This window comes from Pseudochaenichthys georgianus, chromosome 1, assembly GCF_902827115.2.
Source record: "Pseudochaenichthys georgianus chromosome 1, fPseGeo1.2, whole genome shotgun sequence".
Classification (NCBI taxonomy): Eukaryota; Metazoa; Chordata; class Actinopteri; order Perciformes; family Channichthyidae; genus Pseudochaenichthys; species Pseudochaenichthys georgianus.
The window spans coordinates 39,465,702-39,490,550 of NC_047503.1; the positions used below are offsets into that span (position 1 = coordinate 39,465,702).

At 45.0% G+C, this 24,849-nt stretch overlaps 1 protein-coding gene and 1 long non-coding RNA gene across 4 annotated transcripts in view; one reads left to right on the forward strand and one right to left on the reverse strand.

The window, feature by feature from the left end:
- bnc2 (basonuclin zinc finger protein 2) overlaps window positions 1-24,849 on the forward strand; it is a 161,255-nt gene that overhangs the window by 128,197 nt on the left and 8,209 nt on the right. For all 3 annotated transcript variants that reach the window (XM_034086908.1, XM_034086898.2, XM_034086917.2), the window contains exon 5: window positions 18,534-20,914. In XM_034086908.1, coding sequence (XP_033942799.1) covers window positions 18,534-20,914 — 2,381 coding nt within the window. The remainder of the gene's footprint in view (window positions 1-18,533; window positions 20,915-24,849) is intronic.
- Window positions 8,710-24,849, reverse strand: part of LOC117449324 (uncharacterized) — a 101,330-nt gene continuing 85,190 nt past the window's right edge. The window contains exon 6 of the long non-coding RNA XR_011643478.1: window positions 8,710-8,775. This is a non-coding gene — a long non-coding RNA (uncharacterized lncRNA). The remainder of the gene's footprint in view (window positions 8,776-24,849) is intronic.

Genomic DNA, 24,849 nt, shown 5'->3' on the forward strand with positions numbered 1-24,849 from the left:
AGTGAGCAGAGACACATGCATGCAGGCCAGCACACACACATACACAAACACACACATTCAGGCGTAGGCACATGCACCAGTAAGTACTAGTGGCATGTACTCTTCTGTGTTATCTCCACCTAACCTCTGGTTTACACTGTGTGTGTGTGTGTGTGTGTGTGTGTGTGTGTGTGTGTGTGTGTGTGTGTGTGTGTGTGTGTGTGTGTGTGTGTGTGTGTGTGTGTGTGTGTGTGTGTGTGTGTGTGTGTGTGTGTGTGTGTGTGTGTGTGTGTGTGTGTGTGTGTGTGTGTGTGTGTGTGTGTGTGTGTGTGTGTGTGTGTGTGTGTGTGTGTGTGTGTGTGTGTGTGTGTGTGTGTGTGTACACTCACACACGAGTCTTGCGCTCTCATCTTCAGGATCTAAGGCTCATTGCCAACTGGCGCTTTAGTGCCAGGCACTGCCTTATCACCTCCCCAACGCACACGCACACACACACACACACACACACACACACACACACACACACACACACACACACACACACACACACACACACACACACACACACACACACACACACACACACACACACACATACTTGCATTCTGACTCACATGTGCACTTTAAACAACCTTGTTGCAAGGGTTTGTGCACAGGCACTCACACACAGCTGTACACGATGATCTACCCTGCACATAAACAAAGATAAGAGCAGGAACGGTCAGCGCAAGGCCCCAAGAGGTACAAAGCTATTACTGCGAGACCACAGTCGCGTGGCTGCGTGTGTGTGTGTGTGTGTGTGTGTGCACTCGTGTTTGTGTGTATGTAGAGCCAGCTACAAAGGGGAGCTCCGGGAGCAGCAGCTTGGAGTTCCGTGCGTCACCACCATTTGCCAGTGTTGCAGCACGAGCCACTGCGAGGTGTTGAACTCCTCTCTGACTTCCTGTCAAAGTGTCACCAGCCGCCACGCATCAGAAGGGATCTGACGGTGTAATCACAGCAAGTCGCCGAACAATGTGCCAAAGGGCCTTGACAATTCGACAATGACTTTGCCAGCTGCCAGTGTCTCACATTAAGCATGGAATCACACCTTTGTGTGCAGTGCGGCCTACTTAGGCATGGGGTGTGCTATCTCCGTCTTGATCCCTGACACAAATCCAGCCCACTGAGGTGACACGGTGCAAAGCCTTTCCCCACTTTGCCAAGCTGACAAACCTAATTACTCTGCTAACATTCCTGGGATCAGAGCGAGATCAAGTCTCCTTAGCACTGCGAGCTGCACACCCAGTATCCCTCAGGAAAGGAATGTCTCCGGATTCAATTGACTTCCCAGATTCCCAGGTCTGAGCAGAGAACATGTCCCACAGCTTTGGAACTACTCACTGAAAGTCCCGTCGTGTTATATTTAGACCTAAAGCGAATATTGGTTAGACAGTATATGTGTTGCCTGTTGAGTGAGGTGAAATCTCATTACCTATTCACTGGCTTTAAAGACCTTGAGGCAAGCGTACACACTGTAGTACAAGTTTGCCAGTGGCGACATCAACTTGCCATTTATTAATATTTAAAGAGGTTACTACAGGTTCATATTCTATACACAAATCAATCTCTTTTCAACACAGCATGATTTGAAAGCTATAAATAGTCGGTTTCAGGCACTTTCCTCTGGCAGCGGAGTGAATTCCAACGCATTATGACCGCATCAGCTCCTTCAGCTCTTTGAAAGAATCGAGGACAGAGTGTGTTGTTATCAGAGCGAAGGCCCAGCCACCTTCTCCCTTTATGGGCATGTTTCGCTAATCTCGCTACTGGCCTCTACTTTTTAAGTCGAAACAGGTGTTGCACTCATAACGCAATCGTGTATTAGTGCAAGCATCTCAGATCGTACTCCTCCTAAGATGTGTTTTCTTTGCAGATTCCTTCCCTGGCTAGCGGGCCTACACCTTGTTTCAGACGCGTTTGAGAAACGAGGACGAGTCATTATCCATTTTGATAAGGGTGTTATTTTAAGATGGGGTCAGATAGACTTGTTACAAGTCAACAAGGCAATGAAGAACTCATGTGCTGGCACTACACAAGTCGAGACAAAGGTCAGGTCTGTTGTGAGTCACAACTCAGCATGTCTGTGTGTGCCGTCTCCCGTGTGCGTGTTAGCAGGTGGGTGAGTTTTATTGTCTTAGTTAAAATAAAAGCGATTTAAAGTAATAATCAATCTGGCAAAAGACCTAGAGAAGTTTTCTGCGTCGCCACCCTCCTCCCCACCTTTTCTTCCATGTTCATGTCTGAGGATGAAGAGATTAAAGGGAGGCCATGTCTCAACCCTGAAGAACTGCCATCACTCAAAGAAGAGCAGTGCCAAGCGCCTCTCTCCTTCTCCGTCTCTTTATCTGCTGGATATGCAACATCCCCTGGTGCTCTTCGGCCAGTCTCTTCTTCCTAAGCCCACTCACACACATCACACACATGATTTACTGTCGTACAATGCTGCTGCGTGTGCCTGTATGCATGCGTGTGAGGTAACGTGTGCTCACATGTGTGTTCTGTGTGCATGGCAGCGGCCACATCAAATACAGTGAAGCGGCACTCCTCTGAGACGGTACCCCATCCATCCTCATCCCGCCATAGTGAGTCCAATACAGAAAAAAAAATTTCAAAACCTGAAAAAAAGAATAAATAAAAAGTAAAGGCAGACTACATCTGGCACAATGTCTGTACTTAAGGTTTCCAAGTATGTGTCTGGGGAGGAGATCTGGTGGGACGGAGCCTCAGTCGGCTTGGAAGCAGTAGAAACGGATGTCACACTGGAAATTTATACGGTGCGGTTCAGGGAGCAACGTCTGTAAATTGACAAGTGATGCTTGTGAGCAGCGTTACCCGTCTGTTTCCCTTTCTCTCATCTTCGATATTTTTCCGCTCATCTTTTCTTCTCTTCGCGTAGCTGTTACTTCATACATCTGTGCTTGTTATTGTTAACGGCTGAGAGATACAAAAACACGCCAGAAGACGAAAACGGGAGGAGGTAGAAAGAAACGGAGAAAATGACTTGTGTAACATGAAATAGTGACAGACAAAACATATGAAGTACATCTGTAGCCTTTAATCTTTGAGCAATATTTTAGTTTGAATAACTGTGACACTGAAGGCCTGTTTTGGCAGGGATACGCCGGTAGAAAAGGAAGGGGAGCTGTAATACGAGTCGGAAAATGTAATCAGCAAAACCTGGAAAAACAGTGCGTAAAGAAAATGACCAACATTAACTACAATCCCTGTCCTTTCTTCCTGGAAACATGTTTTATATAGCCGAGGCTATTAGGCCACAGTGTTGAGGCTGAGTGTGTGTGTGCATATGTGTTCACAGTGGCACGTGTGTATCTGTGCTAGAGTTTGATCGGGTCATTCTACTGTATAAATGTCTCTAATGGCAGCACTCTTTTTAATAATGCAGGAACCTCTTTCCTCTGTCCCTCCTTCCCATCACATCATGTTTGGAGTGACAGCCACGTGAGCCACCATTCCCTCTCCACTCACAGTAGGTTACCAAGACAGATGGAGATAGATAGGGAGAGAGGGGGAGAGAGGGAGAGAGAAGCCTGTACCAAGACCAAGAGACTGGAATATAATACTGAATAATACTGAAAGCACACAATGAGGAAAGGCAATTGGCTACCCCAGTAGTTTAGCAGTTGAAGGCAGTTTCGGGCTGCAGGGAGAGGCTGTAGACAAAATTCAATTGTGGTTTAATGATTCACCAATTCTAGGATTGGATTTGCAATTTTGAGGTAACATCTACTCTACTCCTCTTTAGAAAGAAAAAAGAACATTGATATCATCAGTCTTTATTTATAACAAGAACATTCTAAATAACCCTAATTTAATTTTAAAGGCTGTGTGACAAAAAAAGCCTGTAATCTAATACTATGTTTTAATAACACGAGTAAAAAAACAAATAAGTAAGAAAACGTGTATTTTCTTGGGCGCCCTGGTGGCACTATAGTTAATAATCATATCCAAACATTCCGTTTGGTGCATATTGTACAACGCTTTCGCTCCCAGCGGTTTCTGTCTTTGTTTTGACTTTTAAACAGACAGCAGCAGCCGGACAACAGAATCCCTTTTTAAAGAATATGGCCATAATGCTGTATTTGCACAGGGATGATAACTGAAATGAAACTTTCTACGGTGCACAGAAACAGAAAGAAGAAAAAGCATTGTATAAATAAAAGACAACTAAAATAATATTACAAATTGAGCCGTCTTCTAAACAACACGCCACAGTTCCAGTGTGTCCATGTGGAGAGCATGTGTTGCAGGAGTGTGTAGAGAACCACAGAACTGTAATCTATGCCATAATCTGACAAAGAAACAATACAACTAATGGATGTTCGCAAAACATCTAATCCATTTTATTTTGAAATCATCACACACTCAAGTCAATCCCTCTGAACGGATGATTGTCTCGGTGCTACCGCCTCACTGTACGAGTCGTTGCTAACGCTGCCTGGGCAATGACATCTGCTAGTCTTAGCTGTTCTCCCAGCAGCAGCACCGCCGCACACCAATTGAGAACAGACAGATCAAGCCAAGACCACTGTGGCAGCGCTGTCTTGCTCACTTTTCTTTTCCTCCCAGTGTACCAATTCTCTGTGATATGGGAAACATGCTGTCACATCTGGGCCTTGCAGGGAGAAAGAGACGTGAAGGGAGCGATAATATGAGACAAGGATGGGTGAAAGGATCATCAGGGCGCACAGAGAGGAACTCTCACTCCGCCGCACACACACACATGTGATGTGTCACAGGCCCAAACATCAATGTGGGCGCCGTGAGGATGATGCCCTTCAGGGTGACAGCGTGATAAGACGGGTGTATTATATTGTAGCACCAGTGCAGCATGGTGCGCGTTACTTACCGCACCCCTACCTCGTCTCTTCCGCTCTTTCCCCCTCTCATTAACCTCGTCTCTGATTGCCCCCAGGACTCCCTTGTGCTAATTAGAGGGGGGAAATATGTCTACGATGCATGCACTATTGTACAAACACACACACACACACACACACACACACACACACACACACACACACACACACACACACACACACACACACACGCCTCTGCGCAACTGACAGCCAGGCTTCTGTAACTGGAGGTGTGAGAAAGGCTCATCTGCTATTGTGTTTCATCTGCATTGTGAACGTGTTGGCAACCGCAGGGTTAACCCCAGCAGGTGGCAGTTAGCAGCCCTGTTGATCCCTTTTACACAGACAGCCTTCATCTCCGTAGCGCGCACCTCTTGATTTAGCCGCGCTAATTCAAGACGTGAGCGTTTTGTCTCAACATGACACAATTAGGGCTGAGCAGGAGATGAAACTGTGAATTGATCATTTCATTTTTTCTCCACCCTGTCACTCACTTAAAATAAGGGGTTCTACTATTATAGTACAGACGGAGTAATAACAATCCCTAATGAGGTATTCAAATAGGATCAGGCAGAAAAAACTATTCAAATAATGTAATTCCTTTATATTTTATATTTTAATGAGGATTGACCTCTTGTGGTTGTAGACGAACTGATTGCCAAGTTAAATCGCTTCACACACACACACACACACACACACACACACACACACACACACACACACACACACACACACACACACACACACACACACACACACACACACACACACACACACACACACACACACACACACACACACACACACACACACACACACACACACACACACACACACACACACCATGTATACATCTCTTCAGGGGACATTACATTGACTTACATGCATTTCCTGGAGACTTATCCTAACCTTAACCATAACCAACACATGCCTAACCCTTACCCTTAACCTTAACCTTACCTTACCCTAATCCTAATCCTAAACCTAACCAAGTCTTCACCCTAAAATTAATGATCCCCCTCATGGGGACCTCCAATTTGTCCCCATAAGGGAGGCGAGTCCCCACACGTGACTATGTAAACAGATGTAGGTCCCCACAAGTATAGTAATGCTAGTAGACACACACACACACACACTGACTTTTCAGATCCACGTGGATTAAGGCCTATCGACAGAGAAACTGTGCGACGTCAAGCGCAGACATTTCTAACAGCACTTTCACATCTTTATTGAGAAGGCTTTTGTGTTCTGGGGAGCCATGTGTGAACAAAGCACCCGTTTTCTTTTTTTTGTTTGACATGCTGTTAGGGACAAGCGCAAACATGTTATGGGAGTTGTACAGCAAATAGCCATTTGTACCTGAACTGGACCTGGGATGAACTGGGGAATAAAGAAAGAGAGGGACGGAGAGAGGGGGGTATAGATAGAGGGAGGCAGGGGAGGAGATGGAGAGCTGAAAAAGAGTATTTAAGAGCACTTGAGTGCCAGCGTAGATGTAGTCACTTCTCCCAGTGGACACAACCGGGCCCCTATGCACCATGGCATGATTTTTCACTTTAGCAAGCACCACTCAGTCCACCTCCTTCAGTCCCCCTCTCCTTTCTCCTCGTCTCTCAGTCGCCGTGTGCTTCAATGACTCCATCATTCCCTTTCATTCACTCTGACTACAAGGGCACAAGTGCACACACTCACACACACAGGCACGCACACACACAGTTTGACCCATTTGCCCCCCTGCCATGGGTAGTAAATAATTCCATTGTGAGGGCCATTAGCGAGTATCTCAAGGGTTAAGAGGGGAAACACACGGGCAGTCAGATGGGCGATTAGACAATAAGAAGATGAAATGTCTTCTATTGTTTGGCTGCTTATTGTTTCGCAGAGCTCACATTCGACCCGTGGCTAATTCATATGCTTAATGTCCTTTCATATGCCCAGTCTTCTTCTCCTCAAGAGGCCACATACTGCAGAGATGAAGACATGTACACACACACGCACAGACACACACACACGCACTATTTTGTGCTGCTACCTCTCACATGTGGCAGCAGGTTACTCTGCCAAAATCTAATGACCAACAGACCCGGTTCCCTTCAGACTTAAGGAAACGTAAGATGTAATTATGCAAAGTATAGAGAGGACAGAGCCAAAACTCTTCGCCTGTCCTCGTGCATTCCAACAGAGAAACTTAACTTGTGTGTGTGTGTGTTAATGCATGTGTGTGTGTTGCTCTATGAGTAGGGCCTAAAGCAATACAGCGTACCATCTCAGTGGAGGACTGCACCTTACATGGCTACAGCACAGGCTTGCCAGTGACATAGCCTTCTAAGAATTAGTGTCACCAAGCCAGAAACCTCACTGAGGAGACTGACTAGGAACAAAGCAATTCATCTTAATTGTGTCTAGACGTGTGTCAGCGCATGACTTGTGTGTGTGTGGTGTGTGTGTGTATGTGTCTGTATCTCCGTGCAGCCAGTCAGTGTGCATGAACCTGCGGACACACTAACTGGTCCTCTGAGCATTTAGTGCAGCCACTGTCAGAGGGATCCTTGTATTTTTCCACAGGCATGTCAGAGGATTACACAGTCCCTCTGCTGTTTCACTGACCTCCCCCTGCAGCACACACACACACACACACACACACACACACACACACACACACACACACACACACACACACACACACACACACACACACACACACACACACACACACACACACACACACACACACACACACACACACACACACACACACACACACACACACACACATCAAAGCAGCTCAGCGTAGTGCCCAGCACTGAGCTAGGGGCACACTGGCCTACTCACTCAGCAGGCCGTTGGCACACACTCCACATCTGCCTGCAGGGATTGCCAATGGCAAATATGGCTCGTGTGTGTGTGTGTGTGTGTGTGTGTGTGTGTGTGTGTGTGTGTGTGTGTGTGTGTGTGTGTGTGTGTGTGTGTGTGTGTGTGTGTGTGTGTGTGTGTGTGTGTGTGTGTGTGTGTGTGTGTGTGTGTGTGTGTGTGTGTGGTGTGTGTGTGTGTGTGTGTGTGTGTGTGTGTGTGTGTGTGTGTGTGTGTGTGTGTGTGTGTGTGTGTGTGTGTGTGTGTGTGTGTGTGTGTGTGTGTGTGTGTGTGTGTAGAAAGACATGTGTTCATTTATAAGAAAAACAAATATATGTCGTGCTTTGTCGTCGGTGTTTACAAATACTTATATTGCACATCGTGTGGTTAACACAGGCGGAAGTTTCTTTTTAAAAATAATAAATATATTACAAAATTGACAACCATTACATCTAAAACATATAATATATCGTTTTGGAAGGCCCAAAGCCTAGCATTTGGGGGGGAAACATAACTTTCAATCAGACAGTATGTCAACTAGAAGCCAAGACCCCATTCCAAAAATGTTATTGTCCAAAAAAACGAACTACAAAAAACGCTGCTCCTCTTATTTTCCGATGTTTCTATAAAAAGGAAAATGAAGTGCCTTTAAAAACACAATACAGACAGGATAATGAATGGGATACAAAGTTTCCTAGCATTCCCAATTATTAACTGTCAATCAGACTTGTTTTCAATGCGAGCTCACTCAGACATCGGAGGAGGGAGAACTGGATACATGTAAATGGATATTGGGCAGCAATCTGAGAGCGATAATGCAACAGGAATCTGTAAAGCACCTAAGCACACTGGCTGGGGAAAATAGATGCTGCGTGTGAATTATCCCCGATCAATATATAGAGTTTAGCAGTAACAAGGTTCCTAATTACACCCCCGTTTGACCACACGCTCACCTCTTCTCTCACCTTTTTGTTTTCTTCTCTTTCCAAGCTCTGCTAACATCCCACTCGTCCTCTGTCAGGCGGTTGGCCTACACACAGGGCAACTATATGAGTACACTACAAATCAATGGGTTAACACATTAACACACAGACAACCAGCAGACAAGGTAAGGGCATCGGGACCTTTAACCCATGCATCTCAAGCCCTCCAGGTTGATCAATAGTCAGAAAAATAGCATTACCAACCCATCGCACTTTCCATCTCCACTAATCATTCGGTCAATGCCATCTCGTCCGCCCCTTCCCCTTTTCTTCCGCGGCAGAGAGGGAAGTCTATTTCCCAGAGCTCCTTAGAAATCCCAGAAGCCTGCATGCCCCTGTCTCACCTCCAAGCCACAGCCCAGACACCCTGTTAAAGGCTATTACTATCGTTAGCTCCCAACAAGACTCAGACAGAACCTGAACATTATCTAATCCATACTTATTGCATCTGGGTTCCTCTCACAGCCTTGTAATTCATATGGAGAGACATATTAGTGCGACATATTAGGCTGGCAACAGCTCTGCGAGGTGAGATGCTACACTGACACCAAATTAACTTAGCCGTGGCGTCGCGGGACGTTGTAGGGCCCGGGAGCGAGCTGATGACGAGGGCCCGGTCTGCCTGTATTGAGTTTCTGTGATGGCTGTTTAGCGTGTAGTGCTACGGGGGGCAGAGAGACGGTGGGGGGTGGGGGGTGGAAGGTGCTCCGGCTCATCGGGTTTACTGACAGGAACCCTGCCGACCACAAGGCTATAGGGATCAATAGGATTGCACTGCACAGCACTACCAGACCAGGCCAGGCCCAAACAACGGGAGATTGCGTTACACATGGGCTTGAGTCAGGACAAGCGTACAGTAATGTTAGTGCAGCACAAACGCATTCAATTTGCAAATAACCTAAAACACAAACATGCGATCTGTCTGTAAGACACACACGCCGGTTATGTTTTTGTCTGCTGGTCCCGGACCAGAGCCTCCAGGTGGCCGCACATCCCTTCTCTGAACAAACAGAACAGCGGTGCGCTCCACTTCCCCGATGTCACCGAGGCCAAGCGTAGACATTGTGCGGCCCGCCGGCCTGCTGACACGGCCACCCAGCCTGCCAGGGTTTTGCCGCTGGGTCACAGAGTTGACATTTATTAAAGGAAGTTGCATGGAGAGTTACAGGGAGTTGACAGTCCTCTCGTCACGTCGCACTCCAGCACACAGAAACCCGTGCAGTACACACCCCTCTGTGTTTCCAACAATAAAAGAAACAATGAAACTGTTAAGCACCGTATGACCCTCCCAGGGCCCACTACAATGAGGATGACAGCTTTCATTCCCCTGGCTAGTGCCACTGGGTTAGGAGTTTCTTGCCGATAGTCACCATATATAACCCATTTGAAGAAGGGATCAAATACAGATGTTTGATAAGCTATACATTTAAAAAAAAAAACTAAATTACGAATCACACGGAAAATAAAACCCTATATGTTAATTACTAATAAGTGGCCTGTATAAATGATTGTGAATGAATATTGGTGGGCCGTAAAGGGGAATGTGGAGTTTAGTGGACCATGAGGAACAATGAAAGTCTAAAAAGGAGAAGTGGAGTGAAATGGATTGAGTGTGTTTAGGACCAGATGTGCCGTGGATGGATCAAACATCTGCTGGCTGTGCAAGGCCTCAACGGTCTTGAATGACCCCCATCATCTAAACGTTCTCACCATGCGTTCCTGTAAACCTTTTGTTCTTCACTATCTGCCCCCTCATATAGATCAAAAGTTCTTTTGTCCACTGACTTTTTTTTAAAAGTGACTGATTCCATTCTTAAAACGTCAAATGCAAGGAATTCTAATAAACGTCCAATGCTCGCAAACATGAACAGGGAGAAACGAAAAAATGTATTCAAATTTCACCATGCAGATTTCCTTCTGTTATTGTTCTCGATTCTGCGTGTTTTGATGGTCTACAGCTTTTCTTGGTGGATAAGTTACAGTACAAAAAAGGCAGCACCAGATGGTAATGGTGTTTATTTTTGCAGTAATCACCATTCTGGAACTTATGACAGTAGACAGGCCCAGGGACCAGGAACCCCGAGAGACCTGAGCACCACTTCCTGTTGTACCCACAAGATTGCAGACACACACATACACTATCACACATAAACACAAACATCCTCCGGGCCGCTGCCGACGTGAGCCCCTGGGCCACATGGAGAGATGTGTTCTGGCACATAGGTTGGGGCAGTGTGAATTACACTGTAGCCACACTGGCACCCCTCGCCAAGATGAATGAGCCAATTTACATGCGAGGCAACAATTCCAGTGAGGAAGTTTAAAAACAGGGTATTTTATTTGGCACTATTTTATTTTGAGTAAAAATACACCTACAGCAATACACTTTGAAAAGCCAGACCTTAAAGGTGGGGTAGGTAAGTTTCAGAAACCAGCTCGAGATACACTTTTTGTTATATTCCATGGAATGCTCTTAACATCCCGATAGCAATGAATATCTTAAGTGCTTTGACAAAAAATCCATTAAAAAATGTCATCTGTAGAAGCCGTAATACTGTAAAAAGTACAACCAATCCGTTGATTGGATGGCCTACCTGCCTGTCAGCCTTCCATCGGGGCACAAACTTACCTCGTGCCCTCATTGGTCACGTGCGCGTTCGTGTGTGTTAGAGGAGGGGCTCTGTGAGGAAGTGGCAGATTTTCTCCGGTTGTGTATTTTCAAATTCTAGCGATCTCGAGCCGGTTTCTCAAACTTACCTACCCCACCTTTAAGTATTATTGTTGTCAGTGTTGTTCACCATTACATATCAGTAAGAAACAATTTAAGCCCATAACCTTTATTTAAAACGCTCTGATAATTTGCATATTATTTAATTAAACTACAGCTGATAATGACTTTTTTTTTCTTACTAAATCAGCAGTCAGCGATTTATACATATATTTTCTCTTGAGTCCGTATATGCCTCTGCACAGAACTAACCAAGCATTTGTTTTTTAAAGATTATTTTTTTCTTAAACATGCCACTAGCTTTACTTAAAACATTGAAATATGAGGAGCAGGTTCTGCTTCATTAAACAGTTCAAAGTACCAAGACACATGGCAGTGATTGCTTGTGATGGAGTAATACAGGCTGAGATGTTGAATTTGCATGTTAGGCTGCTGAGCCAACAGCACCACCAGGACACACTGCATAACACGTGGAGCCCTTTTGCAACAGTCCCTGATATCTTCCTGTGATTTCTAAGCTAACACCACACATACAAATACAGAGTCCTGTGAAACACGTTGTTTTGCCAATTTGCCAAACAGTCTGTATCGCAGATTCCTAGTTAACATGACAGACACAGTCTCCTTTGGGGCACCCAGACCCCCTCGTGGCCCTTCCTCTGTATGCGAGTGAGGCTGGCAGTGAAATACTGTCGGGGAAAGTAGCGGGCTGGAGGGAAGGTACCAAAGAGAGAGGCTTGAGTTAATGGTCTTGCATCTTCCTGGCAGCATGTCAATAATGGCTCTGATCACATTAAGTAAAGAGTCCATTAGCTTATTCTCTTTCCTCCTGCATGCTCCAAAGCAAAAGCACAGGAGGAAACTGAAAAGCTCCCCTAATGCAGTGTGTCTGCGTGTTACAGACACCTCTATCTGTCCCCGCCAGACCAAAACAAAATGACTTAGGAGGTACAATCCATTATCCATTCATATCTATTTCCTTTGACCCAGTGACGTGAAAATGACGTGTGGATTACTTTGATTGTGTGGAGATCAATGTTCCAGGTAGTCAATTCTGGTTTATTTTCTTTGTATTTGGTGTTGCAATTATTTAAGACATTAAAGTCAGAAATAATATTTCACATATAGGTTTTATGAGCTGAGACCACGTTACGTAAAGCAATAAATCCACAGTTATGCTTTTATCAGGTTTTAGGTTTCACATTTTGAAAGCTCTGTTACTTACCAGCCCCGTGTGTTGCTACCCATTACTAGCCTATAATGTGATAAGGGGTAGGTGTTACACAAAAGAGGTAGAGAAATGACTGATACATTAAGACACACTACAAACATACAGTATACCTATATGTTGCCAAAGAGAAAATTGTGAGCATATGTTAATGCACCGGCGTCCTGCCAGAATAGTAATCAAGACAAAGGAGATGTGATATAAGAGAGAACGAAAAGCAGGTTGTCAGCTACACACCCCCTCGATGTCTCTTCCAACACACACACACACACACACACACACACACACACACACACACACACACACACACACACACACACACACACACACACACACACACACACACACACACACACACACACACACACACACACACACACTGGACAGGCAGACCGTTTCTCAGCCGCCTCACTGCTCTCCATTGGCCCTGGAGGGGGCATCGCGGCCCCCACATCTGTCTCCCAGGCCCACGACAGACCTGGCTGCTGCATCCAGATCCAGCAGATCACACGAATCATCCTCAATTAATGTGAACCATCAGGCGTTCCCTCGCTGCTGCTGCTATCACCCCACCCCTCTTCTCGGAGGCATCCCCTGCAGCTCAGTGGCCACGGTTCCTTAGCACAGTTGAGTGAGGCCAGCCAACGATAGTGTGTATGCTTTGAGAAAAGAGACGGGGAATCGATACATCAGGCCAGACCCAGACGCTGCTCACATGTGAGAGCTGCGAGGCGGCCCTTCAGAGGTTCTGAACTCAGAGAACAGCCAACTTTGCTCTGCAAGCGAACCGAGGCCTGAAATGGCTTCCATGTGCCGCCCCATCTGCTCTTCTGCTGGGCTGTGGCCAAAGGACTGTCCTCTTCACTTTTTAAAGATGTCGAGGAACAGCTTTAAAACTAAAAAGGGGTTGTGATGATGGCGGTGGAGGTCAGGGGGGTTGGATCAATCAGAGGTTAGTTTTTTTTTCAAACGATGGGTTTGTTTTCAGAAACTGATAATGAAAAAGGACAAGTCAGTGGGAAAAAGAAACGGAAACTGTTTACCAAAGCCCACCTGGAGCCAGGGATGTGCCAGAATGTGACTCACCCGTGGTAAAGTCCTCTATAATAACTCCCCCCCCCCCCCCCCCAATCCCCCTCCTGATCCTCACCGTCGGCAACTGCACTATAAATCTCCCTTCAGTCGATTACTATGCCCCTAGCAACAACTAACACAAAGTCATGAAATGTTAACCAAAGCCATGAGTTAAATCAGGTGGAGAGGGACAGGATATCTAGCTCACATGTACTCACACCAGAGCCAGGACACTCTTCGTTCTGGCAGTAATGAGCATAACATTGACCAAGACCTTTGCCTTGCTATTAAAAGAGAAAAAATACACTTTACCTATCCCAAATTGGGAACTTTTTTCCGTTGCAGCAGCAGCATGTAAAACAAGTCATTACATGTTAATAAATAATACAACGGTTTTATTCAGGAAAATGAGTTTGACCAGAGGTTGCTGTCTCGCTGTGATCTGATGTATCTCATTTCCCGAACAAAGTGTACGACATTCAGAAAGGGATCAAGGCCGCCTGCAGACATTCAAGATGACATTAGTATTCTATTCTTTACTATATTTTTTAATGTTTAATACAGGTTCAGTTCATTAAGTGGTGGCTTCCTTTGTGATTGCCATAGCAACCACAATGTGACATAATTCAACACATCTTTCCAAAGGGAATCCACTCTGTCTTTGATGATAGGATGACGTGTTAATTATATATGAATGTCTTCTTGTACGTCAGCAGAAAGCCAATGAACAGTAAATGTTCATCTTATCCGCCATATGAGTCAATGTTTCCACAGTTTAGACGACATAAAGCCTCTAAGGTGGATACACAAGGTCACATCGAAAAGAAACAAAAGCTTTTGATGTGCCGAGCATAAAAGAGGAATTTAACGTGATCACAGAGTCTACATTTCAACCTCTATGATTCTTACAAATGTCCTCCACCCACATCTGGACGAAGCCACTGATTTCCCTGTGGTCCATCACAGGGGAAGAAGTAGAGCTAGTTGTTCACACATGACCTCTGACCCGCCGCTGGGGAGCCAATGAGGGAGCGGCATGTGTCTCGGGAGCGGTTGCCCTCTGATGTGATGGCTCCAGGCAGTGGGCTTTGCGTGAACCCATCCCCCATGGCACCCCTCGCCACTAGATGCTCTGCATTATTCATAAAGCCCGACGTGGGGTGGGGAGAGAAACAGAATATGGAAAAGGAAGCGCCAAAGTTCAAGACCTTCTCAGATCACAAGGAACTTCTGCTTAACCTCCCTTGAAGTGGCGAACACAGGGATAGAGCGGTGTTTTGAAGGAACTGGATCTGAAAGCCGGACTGGGGATCAATGGGGATTCCCTGGAGGCTTGGTGGAGATCGCATCCTCTGAAAGGTGATTGGTGAATCAATGTGGTTCCCATGGTTCACTTTGCCATTGTGAGAACCGATCCAAGTGATACTGCCTTATGACAGTTCAGGTGCCATCATGTTGGTGTTGAACCAGTGAATCAAAACCCTACAGATTGTGCATATGTAATATATCAGAGACATGATATCACACAAGCTCTATTGAGGTTAGAGATCTCACTTGATCTACTGTATAATCACAGGTCAGTAAGACGTATTTATAGCCAACATTTCCCTTTTTTTAAGTGGCAAGCACGGCATCTCTCTCCACCGCTTTCTAAATACACTCATTCATTGAGTATGATAGGTGATGATTAGTGAAAAGCATATACATGTTAAGCTGTTAATCCCTAATGCACACCGAGCAACCTAACAACGCCGCACACCCCGGCTCTTAATACAGCCCAGCACATAACCTTCTAATTGCATAATTGCCTGATTTGTTTGAACTGACAGTGGTGCCCTGGCCCATGACAAGGCCATCATTTGCTCATCCTCATTGTCAGCAATTTGCAAGGTGGATACCCCACTACACGCCCACTTCACAACATCCAGCAGCATCCAGAGACGACCATGAATTAAGAATGCATAGCAGCGGCAGAGAGATGAATAAATACAGCCGCTGCTAGATTAATTCTGAGAGACATGGATGCAGGAAGATAAAATAAACTAACAGCAGCAAGCTGTCCACCAGATAAAGTGGGTACTCCATCGTCTCTCTGCTGTAATTATTGGCTAATAGTCATTAACCTGGCAAACAGAGGTTTAGCTGTATTGTTTAAAGGACTCTTGGATGCATAATGACAGACTAATATGTCATAGCACTGGGGGAGATGGGGGAGGGGTGGATTAATGAGATTTTACTGAAGGGAGTGTACACGAAGAGGTGGGGCACGCCTGGAAAATATAGGGGAAAGAGGGCCACATTAAGCTAATTGGAAGATGAGTGCCTACTTGTAAAAGTGCTTCTAATGGCATATTTGTTTCTCTCACAGCATCACAGGCCTAATGCAGGGGAGTGGAGTTGTGAGACGTACTGTAGTAAGGACAACAGAGTGTTTGTCTGCAAACGTGTGTCAACACATACTGTAGAAACGTGTTAAATTACAAAACATAGAAAGTGATACATTTCTATATATAGTTGTTATATATGAAGTACTGCATGGGTTAAAGGAACTGCGGTTGTTTTGACATGGACTGAGCTTTTACAAAGTTGTACCCTTCACATGTGTTTGTGGAGTATTATTTTAATTTTAATTATTTAATTTGTGTTGACTTTGTGCTCCAAGCGCGACCCTAACTCTCGTTGACTGGCCTTCAAAGCTCAATTGAGCAGTGAACAAGGAGTGCTTGGATAGCCTCCTCTTCGACAACGTCTGGTGCATAGCAGAGATATACTGACCTGTTCTGACAGCTGGCGGGGCCTTCCTAACGCTAATGGCAGGCAGTGTGGCCTGTGTCACTGCGTTTTGGTGGGGTTAGGGTTAGACCTAACCCTAGACCAATGCATTAGTGGGGAAGAGGAGGCACAGGGTAAGACTAGACGATCAAATAAATGTCTGAACGCTGTTTAAGATAGTCAGTGATTGAGACGGCGCAAGTTAACAACATGTGTTTATAGAATGACTTTGGTCAAGCAATCTTGAGGATGTGTAAAAAGAAACAACAAAGAATATAATTAAACCTCAGTTTGAGAAAATCTTTAGCATTCATAATGGAACAATTATTACATTTCATTCTGTTTTTAGTTCATATGAAACATCTCAATTAGAACTGCATCAACAAAGTGAGGTAGGAAATGGATATTAAGATGTTTCAAAATGGCTTGAATTGACTTAAATGTGGCCTACCAATAATCCCAAAGTCATCTCCTGTATATTGCTATGTATTGCTTATTATATAAAAGGCACACATTAAGATAATACAATCATTCAGAATTGTCCATGTTTCTAATCATTGCTGTACTTGAGTGTATTTACATGTGCTTTTTTGTTGTCATTATTACATATTAAAAGACTGCTCCACGTCTAAGAACTACAACTTCTTCAGAAATGTTCTGGTTGTGGAACTATTTAAAGATTCACTTTCTAAGCTGCTTTAATTTTTTTGTTTCAATTAAATCAAATGGAAGTACTAATGCCCAGATGGCCATGCAGTATGAAATAATGGTGCCCAGGCTAGAATTTAAAGTCATACCTCCAGGCAAAAAAACTCCAGAGCGCACACAGAATGAAAGTGTAAAATGTTTTTTAATGTATATTTAACAACAAATACCCCAGTGACTATTGATGTTTCGTCTCAGAAGAATCTATTTCTCCAGTATATCTGAGGGCATGATATGAAACCACTCACACTTTATTTTCTCTGTGTTTTCTGCTCTTCTTACTCTGTGTCTCTCCCGCACTATCTCTCTTTCGCTGCCTCTCTTTAAACATTTATCTTCTGTTTTCTCCTTACAGGCCCTTTGTGCTTTGTGATGTTGGTTTTTACAGCTTTTTACTCTCCAGAGTTGCCATTTATCTTTTATAGATGCCAGCAGCTAGGAGCACATTTGAAATGTTACCATTTCACTGTGACTAATTGTCATCGCTTGCGTTATTCCCTTGATGTCACTTACGCAAGATCCCTCAGGAACCTGTGTGTGAAGTATTTACACAATGTCCCCTTGCCTCGCTCTTCCACACAAACACTTATATTATACCATCTCGTAAAAACAGCAGTGGCAGCAGGTACTGTAAGAGATCATGTTGTAATGTTCTGTCATCAGTGAAAACAGGAAGAGGTGTGGGTTCATACAAACGGGATAAATAACTGGTTCAGTCATTCTTAGACTAAAACTATGTAGCTTTACCACAATACGAATGTTCTCTATGAATGTCCAAAGCCATTTCATTTCACGTAGAAGTCCCATCTTCACTGCCTTATACAATTTGAAAAATGATTGCCAACGACGGTGTGATTAGTGGCTTGCATTAATTATACTATTATTTTTTCCATTTCCTTTCTTGCTTTGTGTACAGAGGGAGTCCCAGCAAGAGTCCACATCTTTTACAAAGCTGTTTTTGACAGCTCAACATCCCCACGATGTTAGAGACCTGCTAATCACAGAACCTCAGTGCATTAGATTTCTTTGCTTTAGACTCAATTAAACTCTTGCCTACTGTATTTGCTGTGTAATTAATGATCACATTCACAGGATTGATTTGAAGAAAAAATTAATTATTTCCGACAAAGCTCTGCAAGTTACTGGTTGCTCGAGGAGCCTCTGAATTTCATGAGCAAAAAAAGCTCGCCCTTACAAACTAACCCCTGCTCCATCTTCTCCTTTGACCGCACTGATTATGCACAATCAATAACGGTTTGTATTTTTGTCTTCTCTCTTGTCTCTTCTGGGGCATCTAGGATGCTGCAGGCAAGGTGCTGGACCGCTGGTCCATCATGTCCCGAGAAGAGGAGATCATCACCCTGCAGCAGTTTCTGCGCTTTGGTGAGACCAAATCCATAGTGGAGCTGATGGCCATTCAGGAGAAGGAAGGTCAGGCAGTTACCGTTCCCTCCTCCAAGACAGACTCTGGTATTCGGACGTTCATTGAAAGCAACAACAGATCCCGCAGTCCAGGGATCGTTACACAACTGGATAGCAGTAGCCCAACAAGCATTCACCATTTTGAGAATATCCCCAACAGCTTAGCCTTCCTCCTGCCCTTCCAATATATCAACCCAGTCTCTGCACCCATGCTCGGCCTGCCCCCCAATGGACACCCTATGGAGCAGTCGGCTCTCCGGCTCCGGGAGCCCAGCTTGCCAAACCAAGTTGAACAGGTGGAGACCAGTGACTCGGAAGTGTCCCTTTCACCCTTCCGCTCAGGCCAGAGCCCTAGCCGTGGAGCCCTTGGAGGCATTAACAACATTGAACCCAAGACAGAGCCCAGTAACAGGGCATCCCCCATCTCCCCGACCCCTTCCACGCATCACGCTCAACAACAGCAGTCCCAGCACCAACAGCAGCAGCATGGCCAGCAGCAGTCCCAAAATCAACCTCAGCAGAACAACAGTTTGAATGACCACCAGGTCCACCACCGCTTTATAAAGGATGAGCAGTCGAGATCCATCACCCACGGCTCCTTTTCTTCCAAGATGCATCGCATGCGGCGCATGGGATCAACGTCACGCAAGGGACGTGTCTGTTGCAATTCTTGTGGTAAGACCTTTTATGACAAAGGCACCCTTAAGATACATTACAATGCTGTGCACCTGAAGATCAAACACCGTTGCACCATTGAAGGTTGCAATATGGTCTTCAGCTCCTTACGCAGCCGCAACAGACACAGCGCCAATCCCAATCCACGGCTGCACATGCCAATGCTGCGCAACAACCGTGACAAGGACCTCATCCGCTCAACCTCTGGTACACCGGTCATCTCGAGCACCAAGAACGGTGGCTTCTCACTTACCAGCCCTGGAAGGCCACCACTGGGTTTCACTACTCCACCTGTAGACACTATGCTTCAGTCACCCCTGCACAGCCCACTGGTCTTCCCTTCCCTGAAGTCAGTGCATCCTGTCCAGCCAGTGCCGCCATTCTATCGCACACTACTTTCCCCTGCGGACCTCGTCAGTCCTCAAGTGTCACTGCCGACCAGCCCAATCCTACCGACCACCACCAACAGTACCACTCTGATGGACCAGCAACAGCATCTCCTGGCTGTTGCTGCAGCAGCGGCTTCACACAATAATGTTCATATGTCAGATGCAGGATCCCTGTCCCATCGTTTTAATATACACCATGCCAACCATGACCTCACCACTAGTAGCAGTGACCCAACACCCAAGAAGAAGCCTCGTAAGTCGAGCATGCCAGTAAAGATTGAGAAAGAAGTGATTGATGTGGCGGATGACTATGATGATAAAGATGACGACGACGACGATGACATCCACCATAATCACCACCATCATTCATCCCTTCTTCACAACAATGTCAAAATGAATGGTAACTGTAATAGCAACAATAACAGCGGTAGTGGCACTGGGAACCACAGTGGTGGTAGTGGGCAACAATCTCCGTCCCAAGATGAGATGAGCCCCGGCCTGAGAGGCATGATGAAACAGAGTGAAGATGAATGCCGGGAAGGTACAGGTAGTGACAGCCGAGGTGGAAATGATCTTCAGGGCGAGCTGCGTTGTATGGGCAGCTTCACCTCTGAGGACCAAGACCACGAAAGAGACTTTGAGAACGAATCTGAAACGTCTGATTCTAAAATGTTCTATCGCGATGATCCGATAGACGTGGAGGAGCAGCAAAAACAAAGCAGGGGTGGACGGTGTCTGGAGAAGGATCACGATGATGAGGGCAGTGAGGAAGCCCAATTGAGAAAGGAAATGGAAAGCAAGGGTCATTCCTCCCCCTCACCTCCTCAGCCCCCTATGAGGATCAAGGAAGAGCTCAACGATCCTACATACGACATGTTCTGCATGGGCCAGTACGGCCTCTATAACGGAGGCATGGCGGCGGCTGCTGCTGCTGCCAGCATGGCCGCTCTGCACGAGAGCTTCATCTCTTCGATGGGCTACGGTGCCAGCCCACCCAAATTCCCTTCTTCTCAATCACCAGAGGAAGACCCGTGCTCAAGTCCTGACCCCAAGATCTGCTATGTGTGTAAGAAGACCTTCAAGAGTTCCTACAGCATGAAACTGCACTACAAGAATGTGCACCTCAAAGAGATGCATGTGTGCACTGTCACTGGCTGCAATGCTGCTTTCCCTTCACGGAGGAGCCGAGACAGGTTAGTGCTAGATCTTGGTACTGTACCCGTTTAAATGTAATGTAAATGTGACAGTTGCAGGTAGGTTCAATAGAAACCCTTAAATCACTATTCATCATTGATTATTATTTAAGGCACTACATAAATCTAATGGATTGTTTGGGTTTATTTTGGAACTACATAGTGTTTTTATAAAAGACAAGTTAAAACATAGTTAGAATAGAATAGAATTCCTTTATTGTCATCGCACCAGGTACAACGAAATTTAAAAAAGTTCAGTTCAATAGATTTCAGCATTTTGGTGAGAGATATTCCTTTTTTATTTTAATGGTAATAAAACAAGATTGATATGCACTATTTCATTAACCGACGACATTTACCCAGACAGACTATCACTTAGCATCTGTTCGCTAATTTAACACAAAAATGGAATAAGGGGCATCTGCTCTTTGACAAGTCAGATTCAGAAGAGTAGGGTGTCAGTATGAGAAACAAACACACTTACACACATGCATCAAAATGCACACACAAGAACTCGGCTGTACACATCAACCCTGCAGCTGCAGTGTGTTGTTTACCTGCCCTCTCCACCTCACCTTGTGACAGGAAGGTGAAGGCGCATATATTAACATAGACAGCGGTTTGTCAAACCACTGCATGTATTAGCACATTAGGAGGTGAGGCCAGCCATACTCACCTGGGCTTGTTAGCACATATCAGTCCCACACACTCACTCTGCAGAATATATATACTGTGGCAGCAGTGGCAGCAGGTTGATGCCATAACATATGCTGGAGGTACACAACCCTCACTAGTGCCCTGGGCAAGCACATGTTCAATGGGCAGACCTTTTCTAATCCTTTGTAATACCATTTCAAAAATGACTGTTAGCAGATAAATAGATATCAAAATAACAGCTGGGTGTGAAATAAAATGTCAGGTTGAGTGACAGAAAATCATATTCCCGTGCCAGTCATGTAAACAACAAGCAGGGACATTTGAAACAACCCGTAAATTCTCCGAACTCTCACGGCACTTCTAACAAGCGTCACACCTCTCACGCTCCCACTCTCTATTTCTTTAATAGAACCGAGCCGTTCTACATAACCTTACTCATTCTGTTATGTATGGAGATAGACAATACACAAAAGGAGTGAACTTCGGTGACAAATGTTGTTGTTTTGGTGGCATCTGTTCCTACGACTGTGTGTTCATTAGCAGCATGGATAGAGGGTGGTTCGGTGACGCTAGTTAAGTGGATGAGGGAGAGGAATGGGGGGGAGACAAGTTAGCTTTGGAGGAGGTGAACCCCGCTGCTCACCTGAAGCAGCGGTGCCGACAGCAGCAATAATATTATAAAAAGTATTGCCTCGGAGCGGTGTACAGCCACCGGAGAGTGTGTTAGCTCCCCTCAACAGAAAGGCCTGTTGTGTAACATATCCACACACACAGATGCAAACACACACATGTTGAAACAGATAACAGAGAAAACGATTCGCTCTTCTTTACACCTTATCTCTTGGTAATTACTCTCTTAATGCTGTAAAACACTTGATAGATATATACAATTAAGTCCCTTATCTGAACTATTAAATAGCAAGACGAGAGATCCATAGTATATTTATAGCAGGTAACTTTAACAGTTTGGAAAAAGTACAATTCTTAATCAGATATTGTGCAGGTTTTCATTACAAAAATAAAAACTTCACTGAACTAAATGAGGCGACAACAGAAATAATTGAAGTATAATAGCTAGAAAAGAAAAAGGGGAAAGGATGGTTTGGAGGTTTATTTTCATAAATATGCAGCCAGGCATTTGATATCAAAGGATGCAAGTGTGTTAGTCAGGCAAAGAGGGTTCAAAGATTAAAACATAGCAGAGAGAAAACACCTCGACACTCTTTCTACCCGCTCTCTTCCTGTGTCAGCCCCTGGTGTGTGTGTGAGACACTTTGACTCCATCATGTCAGCTTGTAAATAACACTCAAACTAATAAAGTGGCAGAACATATGGGAGATAGAGATAACTTTGTAGCAAGGAGGGACAAGTGCTGCTGTGAGAATACTGCGTCTTTGAGCCAGGGGGAGAACAGTATTGCTCTGTGAGCCCTAAGCACACTATTGTTTTCATACCTTTTCTGCGAGGGATACATTCCTGATGGCATATGGGACACATTACTTTGCCGCTGGTTCAAACAGGGCGCAGAAACAACAGAGAGAAGGGGAATTACATAGCTATAGGAATCCTGGGGCTTTGACGAGTAAATACACAAACTGGGCTCTCATCAAAATTGGTCCCTGGATAATCCTCTAACGACATAGTGTACGAGTGTAACGGTGGCATTACAGTGGGAATATAATTAATTACGCTGTGTATATCAAATGAGAATGTTCTCAGCGCAAATTGCATAAACATCAATATTTGCATAAAAACATGTTTAAAATGTTTATTCTTGCATTTAAGTCAAATCAGACTAAATGATTTAACCTGATTTGATTGTTTTGTGAACAGTGTTAGAAGACGTTATTAATACATAATGTGCCTGGTGGTTCAGAAAGAAAATACTGAGGTTTTAAAAACATTAGAAAAATAGCCACAGCATTCTTTTACATGACGAAAGTAAACCAGTGGTCGTGTGTGTTTTCGCAGCTGAATGATATACACGCTAAAGCTGAATCAGAATACGCAGCCCTGCCCTCTTACCACCCCCAGAAACACAGCTGTTAACATCCAGCTAAAGCAAAGTCCAAGTGCCTCTGCATATCTGATTAGTCCATTGACCGAGTGAAAAGCCAAAGGCACGTAAACACACCGTCAGACACGAGCATCAAAAGCTCCAGTATCAAAGGGAAGAAGGAAAAAGGAAGAGAGGTCATTTGATCTTCTTAGAAAAACAACCAATGACATTGTCAGAGTAGGACACACTGTAAATGTGCTGCCACGGAGGAAAGTACTGCTCGTGTTTGTTCACTTTGGATCCCTGCCCTATTAATAAGACCGGAGAAGTACACACACAAACATTAGTGCACATGCATACTGTCCTCGGGAATGCAGGGAAAGGATCATGTAGTGTGCCCTTGAGCAGGCGTGTAATGTGTGTGTTTTTCAGTGTAAAACAGGCCAACGTTGGAGTGTGTGTGTGTAGTTTTACAGTGGGGTGTTTTCTCCAAGCCTCCTGGCCGCCTGCTGCACGGAGGTAAATGATTGCATATTTATTGTAGGGAGCGAGCAGCGTCGGCAGAAGTGAAGAAGCAGCGTGATTAACGGCTGGAAAGACGCGCGTACCAGTAATCATCACCGTTATTGGCATCGTTAATCATATTTGTCTAAACCGTAGACAAGGCTCGTCTTACTTATTTCGTTCTTATCGGCCCATCCTGCTTCCCTTTCTGACCTCGCAACATTTTCTTCCTCTTTCGCTAGAGAAAGTCGGTGTCCTCTCTCTTGTACATTCCCGCGGTGCAGCCGCGCGCAGCCTGGTCCCTGCATGGGCCACTGCAAACGGAGAGAGTGAAGGTTAATTATGTTGGAGAGTCTCTTTCCTCCCCTCTCCTTCCTCTCTCTGTCTCCCTCCCTCTCCCTCGGTCCCCTCACGGCATGTGGTCGCGGCTCCGCTGCTTCACAATTAGCTCTCTGTTTGTCTCTTATAAACAAAGGGCATGCTGCTCATAGAGAGAATATGTGAGCAAAAGCCACTCACCCCAGATCAAGATATCTGCTGATTAAAATACGGGGGGGGGGGGGAAGATTGCATGCCTTTAAACAAAAGTTTCCTTATGATGTGTTTTTAAAAGAACAAGAGGATTTGTTTTATTCTTAGATACAACATATATATGCGCCCATGTAAGCAGGCTGTCATCAATTGAATTTGAGTACATGAACATATTTTTCATGATTATTAATGTATATTTAATGTATAAGTACTCTTTGTGAGCCCTCACACCATTGTTTGAAGC